Genomic DNA, 27,203 nt, shown 5'->3' on the forward strand with positions numbered 1-27,203 from the left:
TTTTGCCCCGGGTACTTGTGGGTTCTTGCCCCGGGTACTTGTGGGTTCTTGCCCCGGGTACTTGTGGGTGCATGCTCCGGGTACTTGTGGGTGCTTGCTCCGAATACTTGTAGGTACTTGTGGGTGCTTGCAGGTACTTGTGGGTGCTTGTAGGTACTTGTGGGTGCTTGTGGGTGCTTGCAGGCACTTGTGGGTTCTTGTAGGTACTTGTGGGTGCTTGTAGGTACTTGTGGGTGCTTGTAGGTACTTGTGGGTGCTTGTAGGTACTTGTGGGTGCTTGTAGGTACTTGTGGGTGCTAGTAGGTACTTATGGGTACTTGTGGGTGCTTTTAGGTATTGTGGGTATTTGTAGGTACTTGTAGGTATTTGTAGGTACTTGTGGGTGCTTGTAGTACTTTTGGGTCTTGTAGTACTTGTGGGTGCTTGTAGGTTCTTGTAGGTGCTTGTAGGTGCTTGTAGGTACTTGTGGGTACTAGTAGGTACTTGTGGGTGCTTCTAGGTACTTGTGGGTACTAGTAGGTACTAGTAGGTACTTGTGGGTGCTTGTAGGTGCTTGTGGGTGTTTGCAGGTACTTGTGGCTGCTTGTAAGTACTTGTGGGTGCTTGCGGGTGCTTGTAGGTACTTGTGGGTACTTGTGGGTGCTTGTAGGTACTTGTGGGTGCTTTTAGGTATTGTGGGTACTAGTAGGTACTTGTGGGTACTAGTAGGTACTAGTAGGTACTTGTGGGTACTTGTGGGTGCTTGTAGGTACTTGTGGGTGCATGTAGGTACTTGTGAGTACTTGTGAGTGCTTGTAGATACTTGTGGGTGCTTGTAGGTACTTGTGGGTGCTTTTAGGTACTTGTGGGTGCTTGCCCGAGTACTTGTGGGTGCTTGCCCCGAGTACTTGTCGGTGCTTGCTCCGAGTACTTGGGGGTGCTTGCCCCGAGTACTTTTGGGTGCTTGCCCCGAGAACTTGTGGATGCTTGCCCCGAGAACTTGGAGGTACTTGTGGGTGCTTGCCCCGAGAACTTGTGGATGCTTGCCCCGAGAACTTGGAGGTACTTGTGGGTGCTTGTAGGTGTTTGTAGGTGCTTGTGGGTGCTTGTGGGTGCTTGTAGGTACTTGTGGGTTTTTGCCCCGGGTACTTGTGGGTTCTTGCCCCGGGTACTTGTGGGTTCTTGCCCCGGGTACTTGTGGGTGCATGCTCCGGGTACTTGTGGGTGCTTGCCCCGAGTACTTTTGGGTGCTTGCCCCGAGAACTTGTGGTTGCTTGCCCCGAGAACTTGGAGGTACTTGTGGGTGCTTGCCCCGAGAACTTGTGGATGCTTGCCCCGAGAACTTGGAGGTACTTGTGGGTGCTTGTAGGTACTTGTGGGTGCTTGTAGGTACTTGTGGGTGCTTGTAGGTACTTGTGGGTGCTTGCAGGCACTTGTGGGTTCTTGTAGGTACTTGTGGGTGCTTGTAGGTACTTGTGGGTGCTTGTAGGTACTTGTGGGTGCTTGTAGGTACTTGTGGGTGCTTGTAGGTACTTGTGGGTGCTAGTAGGTACTTATGGGTACTTGTGGGTGCTTTTAGGTATTGTGGGTATTTGTAGGTACTTGTAGGTATTTGTAGGTACTTGTGGGTGCTTGTAGTACTTTTGGGTCTTGTAGTACTTGTGGGTGCTTGTAGGTTCTTGTAGGTGCTTGTAGGTGCTTCTAGGTACTTGTGGGTACTAGTAGGTACTAGTAGGTACTTGTGGGTGCTTGTAGGTGCTTGTGGGTGTTTGCAGGTACTTGTGGCTGCTTGTAAGTACTTGTGGGTGCTTGCGGGTGCTTGTAGGTACTTGTGGGTACTTGTGGGTGCTTGTAGGTACTTGTGGGTGCTTTTAGGTATTGTGGGTACTAGTAGGTACTTGTGGGTACTAGTAGGTACTAGTAGGTACTTGTGGGTACTTGTGGGTGCTTGTAGGTACTTGTGGGTGCATGTAGGTACTTGTGAGTACTTGTGAGTGCTTGTAGATACTTGTGGGTGCTTGTAGGTACTTGTGGGTGCTTTTAGGTACTTGTGGGTGCTTGCCCGAGTACTTGTGGGTGCTTGCCCCGAGTACTTGTCGGTGCTTGCTCCGAGTACTTGTGGGTGCTTGCCCCGAGTACTTTTGGGTGCTTGCCCCGAGAACTTGTGGATGCTTGCCCCGAGAACTTGGAGGTACTTGTGGGTGCTTGCCCCGAGAACTTGTGGATGCTTGCCCCGAGAACTTGGAGGTACTTGTAGGTGCTTGTAGGTGTTTGTAGGTGCTTGTGGGTGCTTGTGGGTGCTTGTAGGTACTTGTGGGTTTTTGCCCCGGGTACTTGTGGGTTCTTGCCCCGGGTACTTGTGGGTTCTTGCCCCGGGTACTTGTGGGTGCATGCTCCGGGTACTTGTGGGTGCTTGCCCCGAGTACTTTTGGGTGCTTGCCCCGAGAACTTGTGGATGCTTGCCCCGAGAACTTGGAGGTACTTGTGGGTGCTTGCCCCGAGAACTTGTGGATGCTTGCCCCGAGAACTTGGAGGTACTTGTGGGTGCTTGTAGGTGTTTGTAGGTGCTTGTGGGTGCTTGTGGGTGCTTGTAGGTACTTGTGGGTTTTTGCCCCGGGTACTTGGAGGTACTTGTGGGTGCTTGTAGGTGTTTGTAGGTGCTTGTGGGTGCTTGTGGGTGCTTGTAGGTACTTGTGGGTTTTTGCCCCGGGTACTTGTGGGTTCTTGCCACGGGTACTTGTGGGTTCTTGCCCCGGGTACTTGTGGGTGCATGCTCCGGGTACTTGTGGGTGCTTGCCCCGAGTACTTGTAGGTACTTGTGGGTGCTTTTAGGTACTTGTGGGTGCTTGTGGGTGCTTGTGGGTGCTTGCAGGCACTTGTGGGTTCTTGTAGGTACTTGTGGGTGCTTGTAGGTACTTGTGGGTGTTTGTATGTACTTGTAGGTACTTGTGGGTGTTTGTATGTACTTGTAGGTACTTGTGGGTGCTTGTAGGTACTTGTGGGTTTTTGCCCCGGGTACTTGTGGGTTCTTGCCCCGGGTACTTGTGGGTTCTTGCCCCGGGTACTTGTGGGTGCATGCTCCGGGTACTTGTGGGTGCTTGCTCCGAATACTTGTAGGTACTTGTGGGTGCTTGCAGGTACTTGTGGGTGCTTGTAGGTACTTGTGGGTGCTTGTGGGTGCTTGCAGGCACTTGTGGGTTCTTGTAGGTACTTGTGGGTGCTTGTAGGTACTTGTGGGTGCTTGTAGGTACTTGTGGGTGCTTGTAGGTACTTGTGGGTGCTAGTAGGTACTTATGGGTACTTGTGGGTGCTTTTAGGTATTGTGGGTATTTGTAGGTACTTGTAGGTATTTGTAGGTACTTGTGGGTGCTTGTAGTACTTTTGGGTCTTGTAGTACTTGTGGGTGCTTGTAGGTTCTTGTAGGTGCTTGTAGGTGCTTGTAGGTACTTGTGGGTACTAGTAGGTACTTGTGGGTGCTTCTAGGTACTTGTGGGTACTAGTAGGTACTAGTAGGTGCTTGTGGGTGCTTGTAGGTGCTTGTGGGTGTTTGCAGGTACTTGTGGCTGCTTGTAAGTACTTGTGGGTGCTTGCGGGTGCTTGTAGGTACTTGTGGGTACTTGTGGGTGCTTGTAGGTACTTGTGGGTGCTTTTAGGTATTGTGGGTACTAGTAGGTACTTGTGGGTACTAGTAGGTACTAGTAGGTACTTGTGGGTACTTGTGGGTGCTTGTAGGTACTTGTGGGTTTTTGCCCCGGGTACTTGTGGGTTCTTGCCCCGGGTACTTGTGGGTTCTTGCCCCGGGTACTTGTGGGTGCATGCTCCGGGTACTTGTGGGTGCTTGCCCCGAGTACTTGTAGGTACTTGTGGGTGCTTTTAGGTACTTGTGGGTGCTTGTGGGTGCTTGTGGGTGCTTGCAGGCACTTGTGGGTTCTTGTAGGTACTTGTGGGTGCTTGTAGGTACTTGTGGGTGTTTGTATGTACTTGTAGGTACTTGTGGGTGTTTGTATGTACTTGTAGGTACTTGTGGGTGCTTGTAGGTACTTGTGGGTTTTTGCCCCGGGTACTTGTGGGTTCTTGCCCCGGGTACTTGTGGGTTCTTGCCCCGGGTACTTGTGGGTGCATGCTCCGGGTACTTGTGGGTGCTTGCTCCGAATACTTGTAGGTACTTGTGGGTGCTTGCAGGTACTTGTGGGTGCTTGTAGGTACTTGTGGGTGCTTGTGGGTGCTTGCAGGCACTTGTGGGTTCTTGTAGGTACTTGTGGGTGCTTGTAGGTACTTGTGGGTGCTTGTAGGTACTTGTGGGTGCTTGTAGGTACTTGTGGGTGCTTGTAGGTACTTGTGGGTGCTAGTAGGTACTTATGGGTACTTGTGGGTGCTTTTAGGTATTGTGGGTATTTGTAGGTACTTGTAGGTATTTGTAGGTACTTGTGGGTGCTTGTAGTACTTTTGGGTCTTGTAGTACTTGTGGGTGCTTGTAGGTTCTTGTAGGTGCTTGTAGGTGCTTGTAGGTACTTGTGGGTACTAGTAGGTACTTGTGGGTGCTTCTAGGTACTTGTGGGTACTAGTAGGTACTAGTAGGTACTTGTGGGTGCTTGTAGGTGCTTGTGGGTGTTTGCAGGTACTTGTGGCTGCTTGTAAGTACTTGTGGGTGCTTGCGGGTGCTTGTAGGTACTTGTGGGTACTTGTGGGTGCTTGTAGGTACTTGTGGGTGCTTTTAAGTATTGTGGGTACTAGTAGGTACTTGTGGGTACTAGTAGGTACTAGTAGGTACTTGTGGGTACTTGTGGGTGCTTGTAGGTACTTGTGGGTGCATGTAGGTACTTGTGAGTACTTGTGAGTGCTTGTAGATACTTGTGGGTGCTTGTAGGTACTTGTGGGTGCTTTTAGGTACTTGTGGGTGCTTGCCCGAGTACTTGTGGGTGCTTGCCCCGAGTACTTGTCGGTGCTTGCTCCGAGTACTTGTGGGTGCTTGCCCCGAGTACTTTTGGGTGCTTGCCCCGAGAACTTGTGGATGCTTGCCCCGAGAACTTGGAGGTACTTGTGGGTGCTTGCCCCGAGAACTTGTGGATGCTTGCCCCGAGAACTTGGAGGTACTTGTGGGTGCTTGTAGGTGTTTGTAGGTGCTTGTGGGTGCTTGTGGGTGCTTGTAGGTACTTGTGGGTTTTTGCCCCGGGTACTTGTGGGTTCTTGCCCCGGGTACTTGTGGGTTCTTGCCCCGGGTACTTGTGGGTGCATGCTCCGGGTACTTGTGGGTGCTTGCCCCGAGTACTTTTGGGTGCTTGCCCCGAGAACTTGTGGATGCTTGCCCCGAGAACTTGGAGGTACTTGTGGGTGCTTGCCCCGAGAACTTGTGGATGCTTGCCCCGAGAACTTGGAGGTACTTGTGGGTGCTTGTAGGTACTTGTGGGTGCTTGTAGGTACTTGTGGGTGCTTGTAGGTACTTGTGGGTGCTTGCAGGCACTTGTGGGTTCTTGTAGGTACTTGTGGGTGCTTGTAGGTACTTGTGGGTGCTTGTAGGTACTTGTGGGTGCTTGTAGGTACTTGTGGGTGCTTGTAGGTACTTGTGGGTGCTAGTAGGTACTTATGGGTACTTGTGGGTGCTTTTAGGTATTGTGGGTATTTGTAGGTACTTGTAGGTATTTGTAGGTACTTGTGGGTGCTTGTAGTACTTTTGGGTCTTGTAGTACTTGTGGGTGCTTGTAGGTTCTTGTAGGTGCTTGTAGGTGCTTGTAGGTACTTGTGGGTACTAGTAGGTACTTGTGGGTGCTTCTAGGTACTTGTGGGTACTAGTAGGTACTAGTAGGTACTTGTGGGTGCTTGTAGGTGCTTGTGGGTGTTTGCAGGTACTTGTGGCTGCTTGTAAGTACTTGTGGGTGCTTGCGGGTGCTTGTAGGTACTTGTGGGTACTTGTGGGTGCTTGTAGGTACTTGTGGGTGCTTTTAGGTATTGTGGGTACTAGTAGGTACTTGTGGGTACTAGTAGGTACTAGTAGGTACTTGTGGGTACTTGTGGGTGCTTGTAGGTACTTGTGGGTGCATGTAGGTACTTGTGAGTACTTGTGAGTGCTTGTAGATACTTGTGGGTGCTTGTAGGTACTTGTGGGTGCTTTTAGGTACTTGTGGGTGCTTGCCCGAGTACTTGTGGGTGCTTGCCCCGAGTACTTGTCGGTGCTTGCTCCGAGTACTTGTGGGTGCTTGCCCCGAGTACTTTTGGGTGCTTGCCCCGAGAACTTGTGGATGCTTGCCCCGAGAACTTGGAGGTACTTGTGGGTGCTTGCCCCGAGAACTTGTGGATGCTTGCCCCGAGAACTTGGAGGTACTTGTAGGTGCTTGTAGGTGTTTGTAGGTGCTTGTGGGTGCTTGTGGGTGCTTGTAGGTACTTGTGGGTTTTTGCCCCGGGTACTTGTGGGTTCTTGCCCCGGGTACTTGTGGGTTCTTGCCCCGGGTACTTGTGGGTGCATGCTCCGGGTACTTGTGGGTGCTTGCCCCGAGTACTTTTGGGTGCTTGCCCCGAGAACTTGTGGATGCTTGCCCCGAGAACTTGGAGGTACTTGTGGGTGCTTGCCCCGAGAACTTGTGGATGCTTGCCCCGAGAACTTGGAGGTACTTGTGGGTGCTTGTAGGTGTTTGTAGGTGCTTGTGGGTGCTTGTGGGTGCTTGTAGGTACTTGTGGGTTTTTGCCCCGGGTACTTGGATGTACTTGTGGGTGCTTGTAGGTGTTTGTAGGTGCTTGTGGGTGCTTGTGGGTGCTTGTAGGTACTTGTGGGTTTTTGCCCCGGGTACTTGTGGGTTCTTGCCCCGGGTACTTGTGGGTTCTTGCCCCGGGTACTTGTGGGTGCATGCTCCGGGTACTTGTGGGTGCTTGCCCCGAGTACTTGTAGGTACTTGTGGGTGCTTTTAGGTACTTGTGGGTGCTTGTGGGTGCTTGTGGGTGCTTGCAGGCACTTGTGGGTTCTTGTAGGTACTTGTGGGTGCTTGTAGGTACTTGTGGGTGTTTGTATGTACTTGTAGGTACTTGTGGGTGTTTGTATGTACTTGTAGGTACTTGTGGGTGCTTGTAGGTACTTGTGGGTTTTTGCCCCGGGTACTTGTGGGTTCTTGCCCCGGGTACTTGTGGGTTCTTGCCCCGGGTACTTGTGGGTGCATGCTCCGGGTACTTGTGGGTGCTTGCTCCGAATACTTGTAGGTACTTGTGGGTGCTTGCAGGTACTTGTGGGTGCTTGTAGGTACTTGTGGGTGCTTGTGGGTGCTTGCAGGCACTTGTGGGTTCTTGTAGGTACTTGTGGGTGCTTGTAGGTACTTGTGGGTGCTTGTAGGTACTTGTGGGTGCTTGTAGGTACTTGTGGGTGCTAGTAGGTACTTATGGGTACTTGTGGGTGCTTTTAGGTATTGTGGGTATTTGTAGGTACTTGTAGGTATTTGTAGGTACTTGTGGGTGCTTGTAGTACTTTTGGGTCTTGTAGTACTTGTGGGTGCTTGTAGGTTCTTGTAGGTGCTTGTAGGTGCTTGTAGGTACTTGTGGGTACTAGTAGGTACTTGTGGGTGCTTCTAGGTACTTGTGGGTACTAGTAGGTACTAGTAGGTGCTTGTGGGTGCTTGTAGGTGCTTGTGGGTGTTTGCAGGTACTTGTGGCTGCTTGTAAGTACTTGTGGGTGCTTGCGGGTGCTTGTAGGTACTTGTGGGTACTTGTGGGTGCTTGTAGGTACTTGTGGGTGCTTTTAGGTATTGTGGGTACTAGTAGGTACTTGTGGGTACTAGTAGGTACTAGTAGGTACTTGTGGGTACTTGTGGGTGCTTGTAGGTACTTGTGGGTGCATGTAGGTACTTGTGAGTACTTGTGAGTGCTTGTAGATACTTGTGGGTGCTTGTAGGTACTTGTGGGTGCTTTTAGGTACTTGTGGGTGCTTGCCCGAGTACTTGTGGGTGCTTGCCCCGAGTACTTGTGGGTGCTTGCCCCGAGTACTTGTCGGTGCTTGCCCCGAGTACTTTTGGGTGCTTGCCCCGAGAACTTGTGGATGCTTGCCCCGAGAACTTGGAGGTACTTGTGGGTGCTTGCCCCGAGAACTTGTGGATGCTTGCCCCGAGAACTTGGAGGTACTTGTGGGTGCTTGTAGGTGTTTGTAGGTGCTTGTGGGTGCTTGTAGGTACTTGTGGGTTTTTGCCCCGGGTACTTGTGGGTTCTTGCCCCGGGTACTTGTGGGTTCTTGCCCCGGGTACTTGTGGGTGCATGCTCCGGGTACTTGTGGGTGCTTGCCCCGAGTACTTGTAGGTACTTGTGGGTGCTTGCAGGTACTTGTGGGTGCTTGTAGGTACTTGTGGGTGCTTGTAGGTACTTGTGGGTGCTTGTGGGTGCTTGCAGGCACTTGTGGGTTCTTGTAGGTACTTGTGGGTGCTTGTAGGTACTTGTGGGTGTTTGTATGTACTTGTAGGTACTTGTGGGTGTTTGTATGTACTTGTAGGTACTTGTGGGTGCTTGTAGGTACTTGTGGGTTTTTGCCCCGGGTACTTGTGGGTTCTTGCCCCGGGTACTTGTGGGTTCTTGCCCCGGGTACTTGTGGGTGCATGCTCCGGGTACTTGTGGGTGCATGCTCCGGGTACTTGTGGGTGCTTGCTCCGAGTACTTGTAGGTACTTGTGGGTGCTTGCAGGTACTTGTGGGTGCTTTTAGGTACTTGTGGGTGCTTGTGGGTGCTTGCAGGCACTTGTGGGTTCTTGTAGGTACTTGTGGGTGCTTGTAGGTACTTGTGGGTGTTTGTATGTACTTGTAGGTACTTGTGGGTGTTTGTATGTACTTGTAGGTACTTGTGGGTGCTTGTAGGTACTTGTGGGTTTTTGCCCCGGGTACTTGTGGGTTCTTGCCCCAGGTACTTGTGGGTGCATGCTCCGGGTACTTGTGGGTGCTTGCCACGAATACTTGTAGGTACTTGTGGGTGCTTGCAGGTACTTGTGGGTGCTTGTAGGTACTTGTGGGTGCTTGTGGGTGCTTGCAGGCACTTGTGGGTTCTTGTAGGTACTTGTGGGTGCTTGTAGGTACTTGTGGGTGCTTGTAGGTACTTGTGGGTGCTTGTAGGTACTTGTGGGTGCTTGTAGGTACTTGTGGGTGCTAGTAGGTACTTATGGGTACTTGTGGGTGCTTTTAGGTATTGTGGGTATTTGTAGGTACTTGTAGGTATTTGTAGGTACTTGTGGGTGCTTGTAGTACTTTTGGGTCTTGTAGTACTTGTGGGTGCTTGTAGGTTCTCGTAGGTGCTTGTAGGTGCTTGTAGGTACTTGTGGGTACTAGTAGGTACTTGTGGGTGCTTCTAGGTACTTGTGGGTACTAGTAGGTACTAGTAGGTACTAGTAGGTACTTCTGGGTGCTTGTAGGTGCTTCTAGGTACTTGTGGGTACTAGTAGGTACTAGTAGGTACTAGTAGGTACTTCTGGGTGCTTGTAGGTGCTTGTGGGTGTTTGCAGGTACTTGTGGCTGCTTGTAAGTACTTGTGGGTGCTTGCGGGTGCTTGTAGGTACTTGTGGGTACTTGTGGGTGCTTGTAGGTACTTGTGGGTGCATGTAGGTACTTGTGAGTACTTGTGAGTGCTTGTAGATACTTGTGGGTGCTTGTAGGTACTTGTGGGTGCTTTTAGGTACTTGTGGGTGCTTGCCCGAGTACTTGTGGGTGCTTGCCCCGAGTACTTGTGGGTGCTTGCCCCGAGTACTTGTCGGTGCTTGCTCCGAGTACTTGTGGGTGCTTGCCCCGAGTACTTTTGGGTGCTTGCCCCGAGAACTTGTGGATGCTTACCCCGAGAACTTGGAGGTACTTGTGGGTGCTTGGAGGTGTTTGTAGGTGCTTGTGGGTGCTTGTGGGTGCTTGTAGGTACTTGTGGGTTTTTGCCCCGGGTACTTGTGGGTTCTTGCCCCGGGTACTTGTGGGTTCTTGCCCCGGGTACTTGTGGGTGCATGCTCCGGGTACTTGTGGGTGCTTGCCCCGAGTACTTGTAGGTACTTGTGGGTGCTTGCAGGTACTTGTGGGTGCTTGTAGGTACTTGTGGGTGCTTGTAGGTACTTGTGGGTGCTTGTGGGTGCTTGCAGGCACTTGTGGGTTCTTGTAGGTACTTGTGGGTGCTTGTAGGTACTTGTGGGTGTTTGTATGTACTTGTAGGTACTTGTGGGTGTTTGTATGTACTTGTAGGTACTTGTGGGTGTTTGTATGTACTTGTAGGTACTTGTGGGTGCTTGTAGGTACTTGTGGGTTTTTGCCCCGGGTACTTGTGGGTTCTTGCCCCGGGTACTTGTGGGTTCTTGCCCCGGGTACTTGTGGGTGCATGCTCCGGGTACTTGTGGGTGCTTGCCCCGAGTACTTGTAGGTACTTGTGGGTGCTTGCAGGTACTTGTGGGTGCTTGTAGATACTTGTGGGTGCTTGTGGGTGCTTGTAGGTACTTGTGGGTGCTTTTAGGTACTTGTGGGTGCTTGCCCGAGTACTTGTGGGTGCTTGCCCCGAGTACTTGTCGGTGCTTGCTCCGAGTACTTGTGGGTGCTTGCCCCGAGTACTTTTGGGTGCTTGCCCCGAGAACTTGTGGATGCTTGCCCCGAGAACTTGGAGGTACTTGTGGGTGCTTGCCCCGAGAACTTGTGGATGCTTGCCCCGAGAACTTGGAGGTACTTGTGGGTGCTTGTAGGTGTTTGTAGGTGCTTGTTGGTGCTTGTGGGTGCTTGTACGTACTTGTGGTTGCTTGTAGGTACTTGTGGGTGTTTGTATGTACTTGTAGGTACTTGTGGGTGCTTGTAGGTACTTGTGGGTGCTTGTAGGTACTTGTGGGTTTTTGCCCCGGGTACTTGTGGGTTCTTGCCCCGGGTACTTGTGGGTTCTTGCCCCGGGTACTTGTGGGTTCTTGCCCCGGGTACTTGTGGGTGCATGCTCCGGGTACTTGTGGGTGCTTGCCCCGAGTTCTTGTAGGTACTTGTGGGTGCTTGCAGGTACTTGTGGGTGCTTGTAGGTACTTGCAGGTGCTTGTGGGTTCTTGTAGGTACATGTGGGTTCTTGTAGGTACTTGTGGGTGCTTGTAGGTACTTGTGGGTGCTTGTAGGTACTTGTGGGTGCTTGTAGGTACTTGTGGGTGCTAGTAGGTACTTATGGGTACTTGTGGGTGCTTTTAGGTATTGTGGGTATTTGTAGGTACTTGTAGGTATTTGTAGGTACTTGTGTGTGCTTGTAGTACTTTTGGGTCTTGTAGTACTTGTGGGTGCTTGTAGGTACTTGTAGGTGCTTGTAGGTGCTTGTAGGTACTTGTGGGTACTAGTAGGTACTTGTGGGTGCTTCTAGGTACTTGTGGGTACTAGTAGGTACTAGTAGGTACTTGTGGGTGCTTGTAGGTACTTGTGGGTGCTTGTAGGTACTTGTGGGTGCTTGTAGGTACTTGTGGGTGCTTGTAGGTGCTTGTGGGTACTTTTGGATAGGTGCTTTGCCCGGGTGCTTGTAGGTGCTTGTGGATAGGTGCTTTTCCCGGGTGCTTGTCGGTGCTTGTGGGTAGGTGCTTTGCCCGGGTGCGTGTAGGTGCTTGTGGGTGCGTGTAGGTGCTTGTGGGTACTTGTAGGTGCTTGTGGGTACTTGTAGGTGCTTGTGGGTACTTGTAGGTACTTGTGGGTGCTTGTAGGTACTTGCTCCGGGTGCTTGTAGGTACTTACCCCGGGTACTTGTAGGTGCTTGTAGGTACTTGCCCCGGGTACTTGTAGGTACTAGCTCCGGGTACTTGTAGATACTTTGCCTCCTCCATAGGATTAACATTGCACTAAACTTTGAAAGCTCGTAACTCCGGATATATTAGAGATACTGTGACATCCTTTGACTATGTAATAGTCCAATTTGCTCCTTCCCTCCTTCGTTAACATTTGCTCCATACGATACTCCATATACGGGAAAAACCTGGAAAACTCGGGGAAGTATATGGGGAAAAGCCTGGAATACAGAGAGAAATTGGTTTTCCAAAAGTTGTATGAACCTTGTTATGGAACATATCATATAAACTTATGGTTTTAGTTATATAAAGTTTTACCAAGAAGCGATATCTAGTTTACTAGGGAGAAGGTATAAGATGCCTAAGTATTTGCGCGCCATAGTCCCAGTCCCACTTTCAAAATACAAGGGGGGACGTAAAAAAGGCTAGGCTATTTCTCCTCTCCTCAGTCGGAAAATACGTAGTTTTTGTCATTCACGTCGCGTTTACGTGAGTTTTCTGGACCGTGACCAAATAAGGATTTTTTAAACTGGAGATTAGGCCAGCGACTTTCCTGACTTGGAATAAATAAACTGGTCCGTGACCATTGACCAGAGCACGTCGTCTGCTAAACTAAAGAAGTGGAGAATTAAAATATTAGAATTTTAATGTGTGGGGTCTGGTTACCCTTGAACTTTCTTAGTAGTCTCGTGGACCACTGACCCCCCCCCTCCGATTTAATTTTTGAATTGGACCAGGCAATTTTTAAACTGGTCATTTGCCCTGTGTCACTGCCTTATTTCCCACGTTGGCGCGAGTTGCTTTGCGTTGTCGAGTGCGTGATGGAGTCGGCTATGCCTGGAGTCCCAACCTTGAAGGAGAGAGGAATGGAGTGGAAACCCCATACCTATAGCGTTGCCTGTGTACCCCCACCTACGACACCATAGTCCTCCCAGCATCCTCAGCGTACTGGACGAAATTGTAAAAATGCTCTCCTTCTATCTTAAAAATAGAAGCTAGTTCTCATACAAATAAAATGGGGCTACGCGGCAGCACTTAGCAATCGTCTACCGAAGGGTAGGGGCGTGCGCGAGGTACATTGGGAGAGATACGGTGCTGCAGGTCGCCCATCATCATTTCAAAAATTTACTTATCTCGGCTTTTCGACTACAATTCCATTCCCCGAAAACATTTTATCAATACATTAAATACTTAATGTAATTAATGCAATGATAAAATGTTTTCGGGGAATGGAATTATGGTCGAAAAGCCGAGATAAGTAAATTTTTGAAATTGATTACCAGTAAAATAATTTATTTCAACGGAAAACGGTAATAGAACGTTGTTTTTTCTTAAACATGCATTTAAGTTTCAATTAAAAAGAAAAATTAGTATCTGATCATTCAGACAAGTGATAATCTCAGTCTTATCGATACTTTTTAGGCCTTGATTCTAATCAAGACATTTTTGATTAATCCAACTTTGGTTTTGTTCTTTCAGAGGTGGTCCCGACTCGGACACATTCTCAACTACTTCAGTTTTCAATGTACATTGAACTTTTGCAAAATATATAAATGTTACATAAACTTAAGAGGGTATACAGTTACAGATACATATATAGCACGTCGCGCTCAAGAATGGTCCACGGCACGTCCAAAGTGGTCAATCAAGTCCCCGGTTTTCTACAAGGGCAGACCACGCAAGCGTTTGTTTTGGCATACTGGGCAGGTGAAGGCCAAGCCTGCTCTCTGGGGTGTGGAGTGGCCCCAGAAAGGTGTGCCCTGTCTTCTCAGGGTAAATCCGGGTCTTTAGTTGACTCCAGTATCGAAACGGTGTGGCCTCGGCTAGGCCCACGGTGTTAACTACCGTGTACATACCGTAGTAGACGAACCGCCTGTGCACTTCCTTCACTTTGAAGCGCAGACCCGCATGGCGGCGTCAGGCGCTCGTCACTAGAGACTCCGTTGATCGGTGTTGACGCAATGTGATTTCAGCCCAGTGCTCTGAATGTAAAAATGAAGAAATTCAACCAAGCGCGGGTAGTGTCACGCAAGCGTATGTATGGCATTTGGGGCAGGTAAGGCAAAACCTGTCCCCGGGGTTCTCTTCCCCGGCATTGGTGAGCCCTGCCATCTCAGCGGCAAAACCAGTCAATAGTTTAGAAGAACGGGTGTGGCCAGGCTAAGCCCGTGGTGTCACCTACCAATACACATACTAGTAGGGCGACGTCTGACCCCTCTGTCGTGGGGGGGGGGGTTCCCGTAAACTTCCATAGAAGCGCGGGACCGCCTTCGGCCGCTATTGACTCTCGTAAGATAGCCAAATGCCTCGTCATCTAATTAGTGACGCGCATTAACGAGATTCCCACTGTCCCATTCCCATTCTCCCTACCAAAGTTCATAACCTTGTCGTGGTGGTAGGGCTCTCGTCGGCTCCATCGCACGTGTCACCAAAACCACCATTCTGGGGGCGGTGATGCGGGGATGAGTCGACTTGTCTAATATGAACTAAAAATCCCATTAAAGTCCGAGCCAGGGAAGTAAAATATATGGTGTCCGGCAACCTAGAAAGTCCAAAGCCTTTGGGTTTATTAAATTAGGCTTGGCATTGTCTCCGGTCGTTTTACGACAAAATCCGGGCCACGGAGAAAAAAAGTATATAGACCTTGGTCGAGATGGTGTGTGGCGCCTTTGGGTCCACACCCACTTGTGCTCCTCCAGGTGCTGTCCCACGTTCGGAGGCAGTGTGGTTTGTCCCTACGGAACGGACGTGGGGAAACAGGCCTGGTCGATTCTATCTCCTAGGGAGTGAATGTTTAGTTTCACTACCCTGTAAGAAATTAGAAGTCCATGACGTGTGAGCTAGGCACATGGGGCATGGCGCAGGAGAAGGTAATGGTGCATCGGACCTCGGTCTGTTTGAAATGACTTCTGGACTAGGCAGGTAGGCTAGACTTAGTTCCTTCTAAGGTTTAAGTAAGTGTCGCCGCTAGTGACTAGTCTCTATCAGTATGATAGTACACTTACTCCGCCCTTCGCTCAGAGTTTTATTAGTATTTTATTTGACTTACTCCGCCCTTTGCGTTGAGTCTTCCTAGCTCCGTGGAACTAGTTTAGATATAAAGTATAGTAATGTTAAGTTAAACCCGCGTTGAGTCGTTCGCTCCTATTACGTAAGTTTAGCTGTAAAGTAAAAGTAAAGTTAATTTAGTGCAGTCGTAAGTTCAATATCCATTAAGCCTAGCTGTAAGTTAAATTGCAAGTTATAAGACTAGCTCTAAGCTGTAGTTATTTTGTATCCCTAGTTCTAAGTAAAGATTAGTTATGGTTAAGGTTAGTAGTGAGAATAAGGGGGTCCTAAATCCAGAACCACCATGTTAAACCTATGGAGTTTTCCACGGTACCTCCATGTTATTTCCCATGGGTAACCCAATAGAACCTGTACTATGTATTTTCTATGGCTAATAAAAAGCGTCCCCCGTTTTTTTTATGACGCAAAGATCGGGGGGGGGGTGTTAGTGGGGAAAAAAAATCTGGACACGTTCTATTTCCCGATCTATAAAAACTAGAATGTGGATTATTTTATAAAGTATTAGAGGAGGAGGGGATGTGATTTAAAAAGAAAAAACCCCTCTGGGAATACAAGACATAGCTATGGTTGGAAAATTTGTATTTACGCTACAAACGTTGAAATGAATACGTTGGAAGTTGTTAAGCTCTCTCAAGAAGCGATTATTCCATCTAGAGGGTCTGCAAATTCAGCCGGACTCGATTTGTATTCTCCTCGAAATTATGAAATCCCTGCTCAATCAACAATGTTGATAGAAACAGATCTTCAAATACGTGCTCCTTCAAATTGCTACGCCCACATTAGTATGGTTTAATTCCCGAACCATCATCCTTAAAAGGGGTGTATTTTTAAAGTTAATTAAATTTTTCAGCCGAACGCTCGGGTTTAGCGTTGAAAATGTCAATTTCCATCGGAGGTGGAGTTATAGATCGAGATTATACGGGTAACGTTGGGGTTATCTTATTTAATCAAACGAGATGTTTATCGTCGAGAAGGGAGATCGTATTGCTCAACTCATTTGTGAAGTTATTGTCTCCTGTTTTGTTAGTACGTGAGGTAAAACTACGCGTTTTGAAAACAACTTTATATTGGAGTATAACCTTATTTTCTTCCCTCAAGTTACTTGAAATGACTGCCAGAGGGATGAACGGTTTCGGGTCAACTGGAAAATAACGAATTTAAATTCATACGAGAATCTAATAAAAAGCGTCCCCCCCCCCGTTTTTTTGTGACGTAAAGATCGGGGGGTCTTAGTGGAAAAAAAAACTGGACACGTTCTATTTCCCGATCTATAAAAATTAAAATGTGGATTATTTTTTAAAGTATTTGAGGAGGAGGAGACCTAATTTGTTTTTATAGGAGTAAATATAACTTCAAATCGTAACAACAATATTAATTATCCGCAAAACTTGTAATGTGTTAAATAAATCAAGACAAAAATATTTTCATCAAATTTGTTTATTTTGGAATATGAATTACAAATTCGTTTTTACTTTAAAACTAAAGATAAATGTTCGTGGTAAAAGCTGTCCGGGGTTTTAGTATTATTCATTTGTCGCATCACCCAAAGTAAGAAATTATCCGCGTGCAATTTCACCTTTTCCTCCAGTAGTTCTGGCGGGCTGCGCATATCGTGGGTCTCAGCTACGGTTGAATAAAGTACCAAACGACTGAAAATTTCTCCATCTCCGATATTTTCGAGAATGATGGTACTTGTGGGGTAAATAACTTCTTTCTTCCTGGTCTCCGTACTCAAAATCCCTCGTCCGAAACATTTTTCATCAAATGGAGGCTTTTGTTTCGTTATTCGAGCAATTTTTCCTTTCTCACTCGTTCCATGTTCAAAGTGTATGGTAAACATACATGATATTTGAAGACAATAGATTACCATGTACTGAAATTCATTTCTTCCCTCAAAACGCGTGTATGTAACGATGTATTTCCCGAATTAATTTGAAGCGATAGAGTAGATTGTTCTTATAACAAAATCCAGTAATCAACGACGTTTTACAGTATTTTTTAAAATATTCAAAACTTTTTATTATTTTATAAACGTAATAGCAAACTAGAATATCGTTTAAATCAGGATATCTTGTATAGCATTTAATAATCCGTTTGAGACTCCATCATTTGTACATTTTGTGAATGAAATCAATTGAGTATAGTCCACATGTTGAAGATCTAAAGTCTTGAATTTGATTATTTTGTATTTGAAACTGACGCGCTAGATGATGTATTTTCAAATTGTACGTTTCAGGTCCTAACCAAAACTATCGAAAAAAATCGCATTTCCCCCTTTTTTATTAGCTTTGACACCAAGCTAATCCAGTGTTGTCCTGGCTGATCACTCGTTTGATTGTTAAAAACTATATAGTAATCTTCTTTCCTTTTATTAGCGATGAAATTGGAAGGGTAAACCCCTGCAGGGTATCCATTTTCTTTCCTCGGTAGGGGTTGTCTAATTATACGTGATACCTCTGTCCCTGGATATTTTCAATGTTGATTCGAATTCGGAAAATAAAATGACTTTTATATTGTCAGTTAAAGCCGTTTTAAATTTTAAATATAACTGTAAAGATCCTGTCTTAATCGGCTCCAAATGTTCTAAACCCCCTAGTTCATCGGCGGTTAGAGGGATGACGAAAAATGAATTTCCACTAACGTATTCATCATATGTTATATTCGATCCGGAATTAATGTTATAATTATTAGATCCCGTGAATAAGCTGATATATTCTCTTTTCTCACCGAAGTTCGGAGTAAATGCGGGGGAAGGATACCAACGAGTATCTATTAAACACTCTAAGTGAGTGAGACCGAAATGTTCGAATGTGTAAGGCGATGTGTATATTACCATTAAAACTACTGGACTTACACATTGCGACAATTAATCTGTTGGGTAGGGTACCATTATTCACCATGTCTCTGCACGTTTCAATAGTCCCCTGAGGTAGAGTGAAAAATTTGACCTCACTGCGGTTTAGGTTATAGACAGCCGGTCTATGTTCTAACGTTAACATGTGTCCGAGAACCAAATCGGGGTTTAATTTCCATTTTTTAACATATAGACTACTATCCACAATTTCAATTTTATATTCATCGTTTTTGGTCGAGGGTGTCATTAAAACAAAATCATCGGGGTTTCGATTAAATTTTAATCGAAGCGAAACCCCATTTAATAGGGCTTTATTCATGTTGAAAAGTTCATTGTAAATTGGACCAAAGACAGTTACAATTTTCGACTGAGATATAGTATTCATTCTCCTTTTTAAACCGTTCGAGGTGGGAGAGTTAATAAGGTTGTCAATATCTAAACCCTCATTTTCATGCGTATATAATCTAGTCGACATTTGAGTTCGTTTGCTTTCTCTATTGAAATTGAGATGATCTGTTATATACCCTTTATAACTATACGTTGGAGCCCGGGTAGAAAAAATATTAAAATGAACAATTAAATCTGTGTTAAGTAATTGGATCCCGAGAAATTATCACTTAATTGTAGGATAAATTCAACGACGTTTTTTACCTTTAAATCTACCAAAAAGCCGTCGATCTACCTTGTAGATTTCGCCAAGGCCTAAAGCCATTTCGCGCTTTAACCTAAAATTTTGCCCACGCTTGATTTTAAGTCTCGAAAAACCCTTTGAACTCTTAAATCGCGACGGGCAATGCGATTAACATGTTGAAATCGCAAACGATGAAGCTTGAGTTGAAAAAGCAGCCATGCTAAATAAAAATTTGAACCACAGCCAAGGTGCCAGCCAAAAGGTACCGGGAAAAATACTAGAAAACTCCCGCGAAAGTTCAGCGAATCTAAGATTGATGGAGGGAAGAGAGGCGGTAAAATATCCGAATGCTCGATTCGGCCATCTCTTTCGGCCGCCGAATGATTCAGAGAGGTTATCACCGTTTGATTAGGATAAGGTTTTTACAGAACACGTTTTATTTTCATTCGGAGAAATTGACTCCGAATGAAAAGATTCGGATCGAAATTCCTCCTAAAGGACCTTAGAGAATATGGTCCCTGTCAAATTAGTCAAGACGTGGTTGCTCAAAATAGTCAAGATGCACCTAGTCAAAGTAGTCAAGATTCACCTAGTCCAATTAGTCAAGATGCGCGCCGTCAAATTAGTCAAGATGGGTCTCGTCAAATTCGTCAAAATGTGGTTGCTCGATCTAGTCAACCCCAACCACAGAAAACTGGGAAAAACTTTAACCAGAAAAAAAAACCTTAAATAATGATGAAGAAGAAAAATGAACATATTTGCTTAATGAAATTTTTATTTGGTAACCAATGATAATGGACAAATTCGGGGAGTCCATACCGGGAAAACTTCCATGGGCGGCAGCCTTTATTAGGCCGCAATTTGTGTAACCACATTTCGCCGTTTAATGGCACGGAAAGAGTTGTTGTTGATATTAATCATTACTCTTTCCGTGCCATCAAACGACGAAATGTGGTTACTGTTGAATATTTTTAGACTTTAATCAAATTTTATAAAAAACCAATCCGATAATCTGTAAAACACTGTATTTTTTATTGCAACCATTTAAGAATAGTATGAAAGAAAAAGCCTTTAACAGTAGTTTTTTAGACTAGAATACGTCATTTCGTCTAACTGTAACCCGCGGCCCCTTATCTATAATTATTTTCTTAAAAAACTCAAAAAAACACCTTACAACTAGAATAGTAAATCGAAATTAAATCACTTTTCAACCAGAGCCCAGACCAAAAAGGTCAATTTTAAACTTAGAATAATTTGTTGAATTGTCGCGGACGCTCCAAAAGAGAAAGATTTTAAACTGTAAATTGTCATCGATAAATTGTGCTATTAAATAGTAAAAGTTCTTGTTAATATTAATTTCTCGTGAAATCCTTTCAAAACAAACTTAAGATCACTAGTTACGGATTTTTCAGTCGGTTCGTAATTAGTCCATGAGAAATAAAAACCCTAGCTCTCCCAGAACTATTCCACATAATTTATGGTGCCGGAAACCATCGGCATTCGTACAGACGCGAGATAATTAACTTTATTCGGAACTTTAAGTGAGAATCGGACGAACTATTAGTGAGAACACGCATCAATGGCTACCAGAGAAGACCAGAGAACAGCAGACCTTATGAAATTCAAGTCAATTAGGACCAAAGTCAGATCGAATACCACAAAGATCCACACCACACTAAAGGTCTTATATAAGGACAGGACCGCCACCATCGAAGATTTCGAGGATCAGTTATCCTTACTCGAAATCAAGGAAAAAGCCTTACAAGAATTGGATAGCAAAATTGAGAGTCTATTGACCACAACCGTAGATGATGACCCGCTTCTTGCAGCAGAGACCAACAACGCCGAGGAATACCAGAATGACATCGCACTGGAGAAGAACGCCATTAAACGGAGGATAAAAAAGCTAGAAATGTCGTCGGGTTCTTCATCCGCATCAGCCAACACAAGTACGCATTCAACATCAGCAGTGACCGTAAGAGAAGAATCAAGGTTACCACAACTCGTCATAAAGAAGTTCTCCGGAGACATCACGGATTGGCCACGCTTCTGGAGTCAGTTCAACTCATCGGTCGTAGAAGGCAGAAACTTATCTAAGTCCACTCTTTTTTCTTATCTTTTAACGTATTTGGAAGGGGAAGCCCTTGGTATTGTAAAGGGATTTATTGTGTCAGATCAAAATTACGAGGAAGCCGTAGAATTATTGAAAGAAAATTTTGATCAGTCAGGTTTAGTTGTTCACTCTTTAATGCAAGAAATATTAACGCTAGATCCAGTAGAAAATTCACATGACACTGTATCTTTAAGAATGTTTTATGATTCTTGTGAAACCAATCTTAGAAGTTTAAAAGGTTTAGGCTTAGATTTAAAGGCTAATTGTCCCACATCGTGCCCAGCTATAGTAGGTTGTCTACCTGATGATATTAGGTTAAAATATAGCATGCAAAGAAAGGACATTGAGGACTGGGATGTAGAGCATTTAATAAAGTTCATAAAAGGTGAAGTTCAGGGTAGAGAGACTAGCGCTAGGTTAAAAAATATCAAGTGTGACAAACGCGTGTCAAAATCGGAAAAATACCAGACATCTGCACCAAAATACGAGTATCGCGAACGACCTAAGCCTAATTATCCCAGCGCCACTGCATTAAACGTAAGCGTTACGCCAGGACCGCGAATCTACTGCATATTCTGCAAAGTTTCCGCTCACCCTACCATCGAATGCGCGAACTATACCCTAGAAGATAAGAAAGAAATTATTAAAAGCCAAGGACGATGCTTTATATGCACCCGAATCGGTCACACCGCACGTCAATGCAGTTCTCGCTTTCAAAGCTGCAAGATTTGCCGTCGACGCCATAATTGCGTAATTTGCGAAGACAATAAGTTTCACAAGAGCGATAAAAGGGAAAGATCTCAACCCCCTAAAGAAAATAGAGTTACAGAAACCAACCCAGAAACCGTGCCCAAAAGAATCAGCGTAACCACGGTCGCGGGATGTCGAAACATGGTTGTCTTACAAACTGCCATGGCCCTAGTTAGTTCACCAGAAGAAAGCGGAAGACAACAGAAGATTAGATGCCTATTAGATAACGGAAGCCAAGCCGCATTCGTAAAGGAAGACATATCGAGAAAACTAAATCTACCAGTAGTCGAACAGCAATCATTGGAGATAGCTGAATTTATGAACGCTGCTCCCCGCAAGTGTACCAGAAGAGTCGTACGAGTAGCCCTGAAAAACGCGAGAGAAGCCAATGAAGTGATTGAAATCACCGCCATAGAAGTACCGTTCCTTTGTAACGCCCTAACCCTCGTAAACTGTACCAAAGTTCAAGAATTTGCCAGATCGCGTAACCTAATCTTAGCCGATGAACCCACAGAAGATACGCCCACAGCCAGCAGTATTGAGCTATTGATAGGAGCCGACCAGTATTACGACTTGGCTTCAGGAAGAATCGAGATGATAGATGGAAAACTAGCAGCAACTGAAACCAAGATCGGATGGGTTATACAAGGACCCGTAACCCACACCCTTTCAGTCAACAATACCCAAATAGTGGCTATGCACATAAGCGTATCAGAAGCTAAATTATCATGTGCAAATTCTGGGATCTTGAATCTCTAGGGATTCATGACAAGCCAGATGAAGATCCTAATGGTACAGAAGTCTTAGAGAAATTCGAAACAGAAACCACCTTTGAAGACGGCAGATACCAAGTCAAATTCCCTTGGAAATTACCTAAAGAAGACTTGCCAAATAACCTACCATTAGCAACGCAGAGAGCTAGGAGCCTAGTACAGAAATTCAAGAGAGATCCCATCCTATACCACGAGTACAAAACCATTATTGAAGAACAAGTAAAATTGGGAATAGTTGAACCAGTGGAGAATCCAGAAATCCGACCAGTAGGAACCTATTATTTGCCCCACCAAGGGGTGCGTAGAGACGAAAGCTCAACTACCAGTCTAAGAGTAGTAATGGATGGCTCCGCCCACGCTAAAGACCAGCCCAGCCTAAATGATTGCCTATCTGCCGGACCCAACTTAAACCAGGACCTTCTCCAGCTACTACTAAGAATCCGAAGCCATCGCATAGCTGTAACTGCGGACATTGCCAAAGCCTTCCTTCAGGTGTCTCTTAACAAAGAAGAAAGAGACTCGGTCAGGTTCTTGTGGGTAACAGAAAATAATGGTCGAATAGTAGAAAACCAATTCCAAGAACTAAGAATGACTCGCGTACCATTCGGTGTAACGTCGAGCCCATTCTTACTCGCGGCTACAGTCAAGCTACACCTTAAAAATCAACCGGAAGAGGATCAGCAAGTTGTCGAGGCCCTACGGCACGATTTATACGTGGACGATTTGTGTAGCGGAGGAAAAGACGTTGAATCGGCATACAATCTATCCATCTCGGCTTCCAGCATACTTAGCAAAGCTAACATGACTTTGAGGAAGTTTAGGACTAATTCTCCGGAGCTTCTAGAAAAATGGAAAAGGGAAATAGGAACCTCTGTTTTGGAAGAAGACCACAACAAAAAGATCTTGGGGATTCTATGGAATTCTGACTTAGATGAATTCTCCTTTGACCTAACTAAGTTGTTAAGAGTATTCCAAGAAGGCAAGTTAACCAAGAGGCACTTGTTAAGCGCCGTATCTCAAATATACGATTCGATCGGAATACTTGCTCCTTACGTCATTAGAGCGAAAATGCTGTTTCAGCAACTTTGGAAAGAGAAGGTCAAATGGGATGAAGTTTTGCCAGCCGGAATCAAAGACGAATTTGAAAAATGGAGTCTAGAAATGCCCCTGATCCGCAAGATTAAGCTTCAGAGATGCTACCACACCTCGGAAAAAATAGTTCATCAAGAACTTCATGCCTTCTGTGACGCCAGCACAAAAGCCTACGCTGTTATAATCTATCTACGTTGCGTCACCGAATCTGGAAAACAAGAAGTCTCATTCGCAGCTAGCAAGACAAGAGTTGCACCAATCGAAGATCTTTTCCCACCCCGCCTGGAACTTATGGCTTGCCTCCTCGCTGCTCGTCTGCTTAGAAACGTAAAATCGGTATTTCACACGGAAATGGAAGAATACCTATGGAGTGACTCTATGGTAGCCCTCTATTGGATCAAGTCAAAGGCAAAAACTTGGAAGCCATTTGTCCATAATCGAGTCAAGGAGATCCAGGAATTAACCAAAACAAAGGACTGGTATCACTGCCCAGGAACCGAAAACCCTGCTGACATTCCCAGTAGAGGGGCCAAGGCCGAAGACATCCTGAACAATAACCTTTTGTGGCAGGGCCCTCACTGGCTTAAGAAGAACAAATCGGAATGGCCCTCAGAAAAAATAGAAGTCAAGGACACGGACCTGCAAGCGGAAACCAGAAAAACAGTTCTAACCATTCAAAGTAGCCCAGACGAATTCGGGAGAGGTATATCCAACCTAATGGACCTCCAGAAGTATTATTCCATCAACAAGGTTTTACGAATCACGGCCTACGTCCACCGATTCATACACGCCAGCAGAAAGCAAAAGATAGAACGTGGACCTGTAACTGCGAAAGTAGTAAGTTACCACACTTTTAGGCATGCAAATTAACCAACAATGATCCAAATTTGCATAATTCAGAAATCCCACTTTTGACTATGCAAATGAGGTAAAAATTATCAAAATTTGCATAATTCAGAAATCCATACCTTAAACCATGCAAATGAACCGTATCACACCTGTCAATCAAAATAGTTAATAAAAGCAATTAGTACATTGATGAATAAGTCATTAGCAATAAATAACTCGACAAGTAAACATGGCAATGTTAGCACCCGCTTACGATTCCTTTTACATTACTTTACCTAGTAATGCCTCGATGCAATTATATCCTGAAAATACTAAAACAAGTTATAGGACGGAACTACCTACAACGTATAACTTATCGGAGGGAAATTGGGAGGTTGGATTGTCGGAAATAAATATGCCTTCAAAGTGGGATAACATAACTGATTGTTTTGATGAATTTGTCGTTAGATCGGTGGATCTTGATTATGAGTACGAAATTGGGGAAGGGGGTTGTGGTAAATTGGGTAAGATAGTGAGGGGACCGAACGACGAACCTACTAGTATATACCAAAAATTATTCGAAACGTTTAAACAGTCAATAACAACAAAAGCTGGGGATGATATAAATTTTGAACTAATGACGAAAGAGGGAATGACATTTATGCAAATTAAAATTAACGGAGACAAACAAACGGCTATTAAGTTTCCTAAAGAATATGGAAAAGTACTTGGAATAGCGGAATTAGATTGGGATCGATGGATTGTTCGGGAAACATATATAGCTAGTAATCCTTTAGACACTGCACGAGATCAATTAGATACCAGAAATTTGGGTAAATTCCAAGTCAAACAATTTGTTCCAAGGGACCGAAATAGACCCGTTGACGTAAATAAAGATGTTAATAAAGCATCAATCGAAACGAAAGCTTATACGATACCTCACGGTACGTATGAAAGTATAGATACCGTACTCGAAGCAATGAAAATGGTTTTACCCGAATCGAAACGAAAATATTTCGATTTTGTGTATAATAAAACAGGAACAGTAACAATCAAATGCGGGGTTGGAATTGTTAAAGAGAATACCCCATGGCATAAAATTACCGTAAATGAGGCAAAATATATGGATTATTTTTCAATTACATTTCCAAAAGATAATTCCGGATTAGGTTACATGTTAGGATTTGATAAGAGTCAAGTAGACACTCCGTTGAGGAACAATACGGAAAGTAAACATCTCGGAGATATAAATAGAGGTGTACAAACTTTATTCATTTATACGAGTCTCATATACCCCCAGGTAATAGGTGACTCTTGGGGTGGGCTTTTACGTACAATTCCAAGACCTGAAAACAGTCGAGATAATAAACCTCACGTGTTAACATTCAATCCAATTAATTATTATCCAGTACGTACACCCAATTTTAATTTAGTTGAGATAGATATAACGACAGATTCGGGAACGAAAATCCCATTCAAACTCGGAAAAACCGTTACGACTTTACATTTTAGAAGGATCCGTAATCACTAATAATGTCTGTACGGAATAGATATTATAATTATTATTTACAACAATCGGGCGGGGCGTTTGTTGGGCCAGTATTTCAAAGAGGAAACGGTTTGGGATCTATATTTAAGAGTTTAGTTCGCTTCATAACCCCCATACTCAAACCAGCAGCAAAAGCTGTTGGACGAGAAGCGATAGGTGTCGGAAGTAGATGGTTCGGCGACATATCAACGGGAGCAGATCCTAAAAGCTCTTTCAAAAAGAATATTAAAATTGCGGGGTCTAATTTATTACATAAAGCGGGTGATAAAATAGGGGAAGCGCAATTTGGGAGTGGAAGACGTAAAAGAAGAAGAAGAACCAGTAAGCTAGGAAAGAGAAAAGTGAAAAGAATAAGGAAGAAGACTGATTTTTTAGCTTAAAGAAGTACCCTTAAAAATCAAAGGGGGGTATAAAAGTAGGGAATTTACACGAGTAGTAAATAGTTTACGTTTAAACAGTGACAAATAAAGTTATTCAAAAATGGAAGGAATGATGTCGGAATTAGATTTTTTCGCTAAACCCGTCACTAATTTGAATATTGTGGCCAGTAACGACATACAACTACAAACTGTTAATGCTATAACGGATGGTGGTCCATTGGAATTTTTTATTCCCGGAACTCCCGATAGTTATATAGACACTTCAAAAATTAAACTGTACGTTAAGGCTCAAATATTAGGATTTAACACAACTGATAATAAATGGGTAGAAATCGCGGGCAACGATAAACTCGGACCGGTTAATTTAACCTTATGGAGTTTATTTGATCAAATAGAAGTTATGTTTAACGATACTCAGGTTCAAGTCGTGAATAATTTAGCCCCATATATCGCTTATTTCGAAACAATGTTAAATTATGGGAAAGAAGCTAAAGACACGCAATTGGCATTAGAAATGTTTTACAAAGATACAAAACTAACAAATGCCGATTCACACCATGCTGAGAATAACGGAATGAAATCTAGAAGAACCAGAACCGGAGCATCTAAAATATTTGAAATGATAGGGAGATTACACGTTGATGTATGTAAGATGAACAAGTTCTTATTGAACAACGTTGATATAAAGTTTAAATTTATTAGATCAGCGGATACTTTTCCAATAATTTATCAACCTGGCGCTGCTGCTGCTGATCCAATTACTAATTATAAAATCGTTATTAAATCAGCTTCTTTATTTGTACGGAAAATAAAACCAAACTCTGAAATTATGCTAGCGCATGCTATGGTTTTGGAAAAAACACCGTGTGTGTATCCCATTAATCAAACTGTAGCAAAGTATTTTAGTATCGAAGCAGGGAACAGTGACACGATTAAAGAAAACCTATTTTTAGGTAGAATTCCTAATCGAATGATTATCGGATTCGTTAAAACATCAGCCTTCAATGGGCGTATATCTCAAAATCCATTTTATTTCGAACACTTAGATTTGAACTTTTTATCAGTTACAGTAGGGAATAAAAATTATCCAGATCAACCTTTCACACCGGATTTTACTCACGATCAATACTGTAGGGAATACGCTTCCTTATTTACGGCTCTAGATATGTATGGGAAAAATAAAGGAAACTACATTAGTCTTTTTGATTATCCTAGAGGTAACACTTTATACGCTGTTGATTTTACTCCGGAAGAGCAGGCTAGTGCCGAGCATTGTTCTTTAGAAAAACACGGTAGTTTAAGGTTGACTATACGTTTTAACAAAGCACTCACGTTTGCGGTAACAGCCATAGTATACGCCGAGTTCGAAAACGAGTTATTAATAACGAGGGATCGTAACGTTTTGTACAAACTAGAGTGAGAGTATGGACGAGTACGTTTATTTACCAACTCGAAAAGATAATAATCTTCTC

At 44.7% G+C, this 27,203-nt stretch overlaps 2 protein-coding genes across 2 annotated transcripts in view; both read left to right on the forward strand.

The window, feature by feature from the left end:
- Window positions 1-15,362: 15,362 nt before the first annotated feature.
- LOC149662693 (deoxyuridine 5'-triphosphate nucleotidohydrolase-like) lies at window positions 15,363-15,913 on the forward strand. The gene is made up of 3 exons (XM_089842283.1): window positions 15,363-15,543; window positions 15,612-15,787; window positions 15,860-15,913. Exons 1-3 carry the CDS (start codon window positions 15,363-15,365, stop codon window positions 15,911-15,913), a joined length of 411 nt encoding a protein of 136 aa, XP_089698409.1.
- A 3,912-nt stretch (window positions 15,914-19,825) lies between these two features.
- Window positions 19,826-27,203, forward strand: part of LOC149662694 (uncharacterized) — a 32,130-nt gene continuing 24,752 nt past the window's right edge. Inside the window, exons 1-2 of the mRNA XM_089842284.1 lie at window positions 19,826-21,817; window positions 21,883-23,800. Of these exons, the coding sequence (XP_089698410.1) occupies window positions 19,826-21,817; window positions 21,883-23,800 (3,910 nt within the window). The remainder of the gene's footprint in view (window positions 21,818-21,882; window positions 23,801-27,203) is intronic.

The sequence above is a fragment of the Phalangium opilio genome, unplaced genomic scaffold, assembly GCF_054372755.1.
Source record: "Phalangium opilio isolate 3A_F unplaced genomic scaffold, DU_Popi_V2 ptg000063l_1, whole genome shotgun sequence".
NCBI lineage: Eukaryota > Metazoa > Arthropoda > Arachnida > Opiliones > Phalangiidae > Phalangium > Phalangium opilio.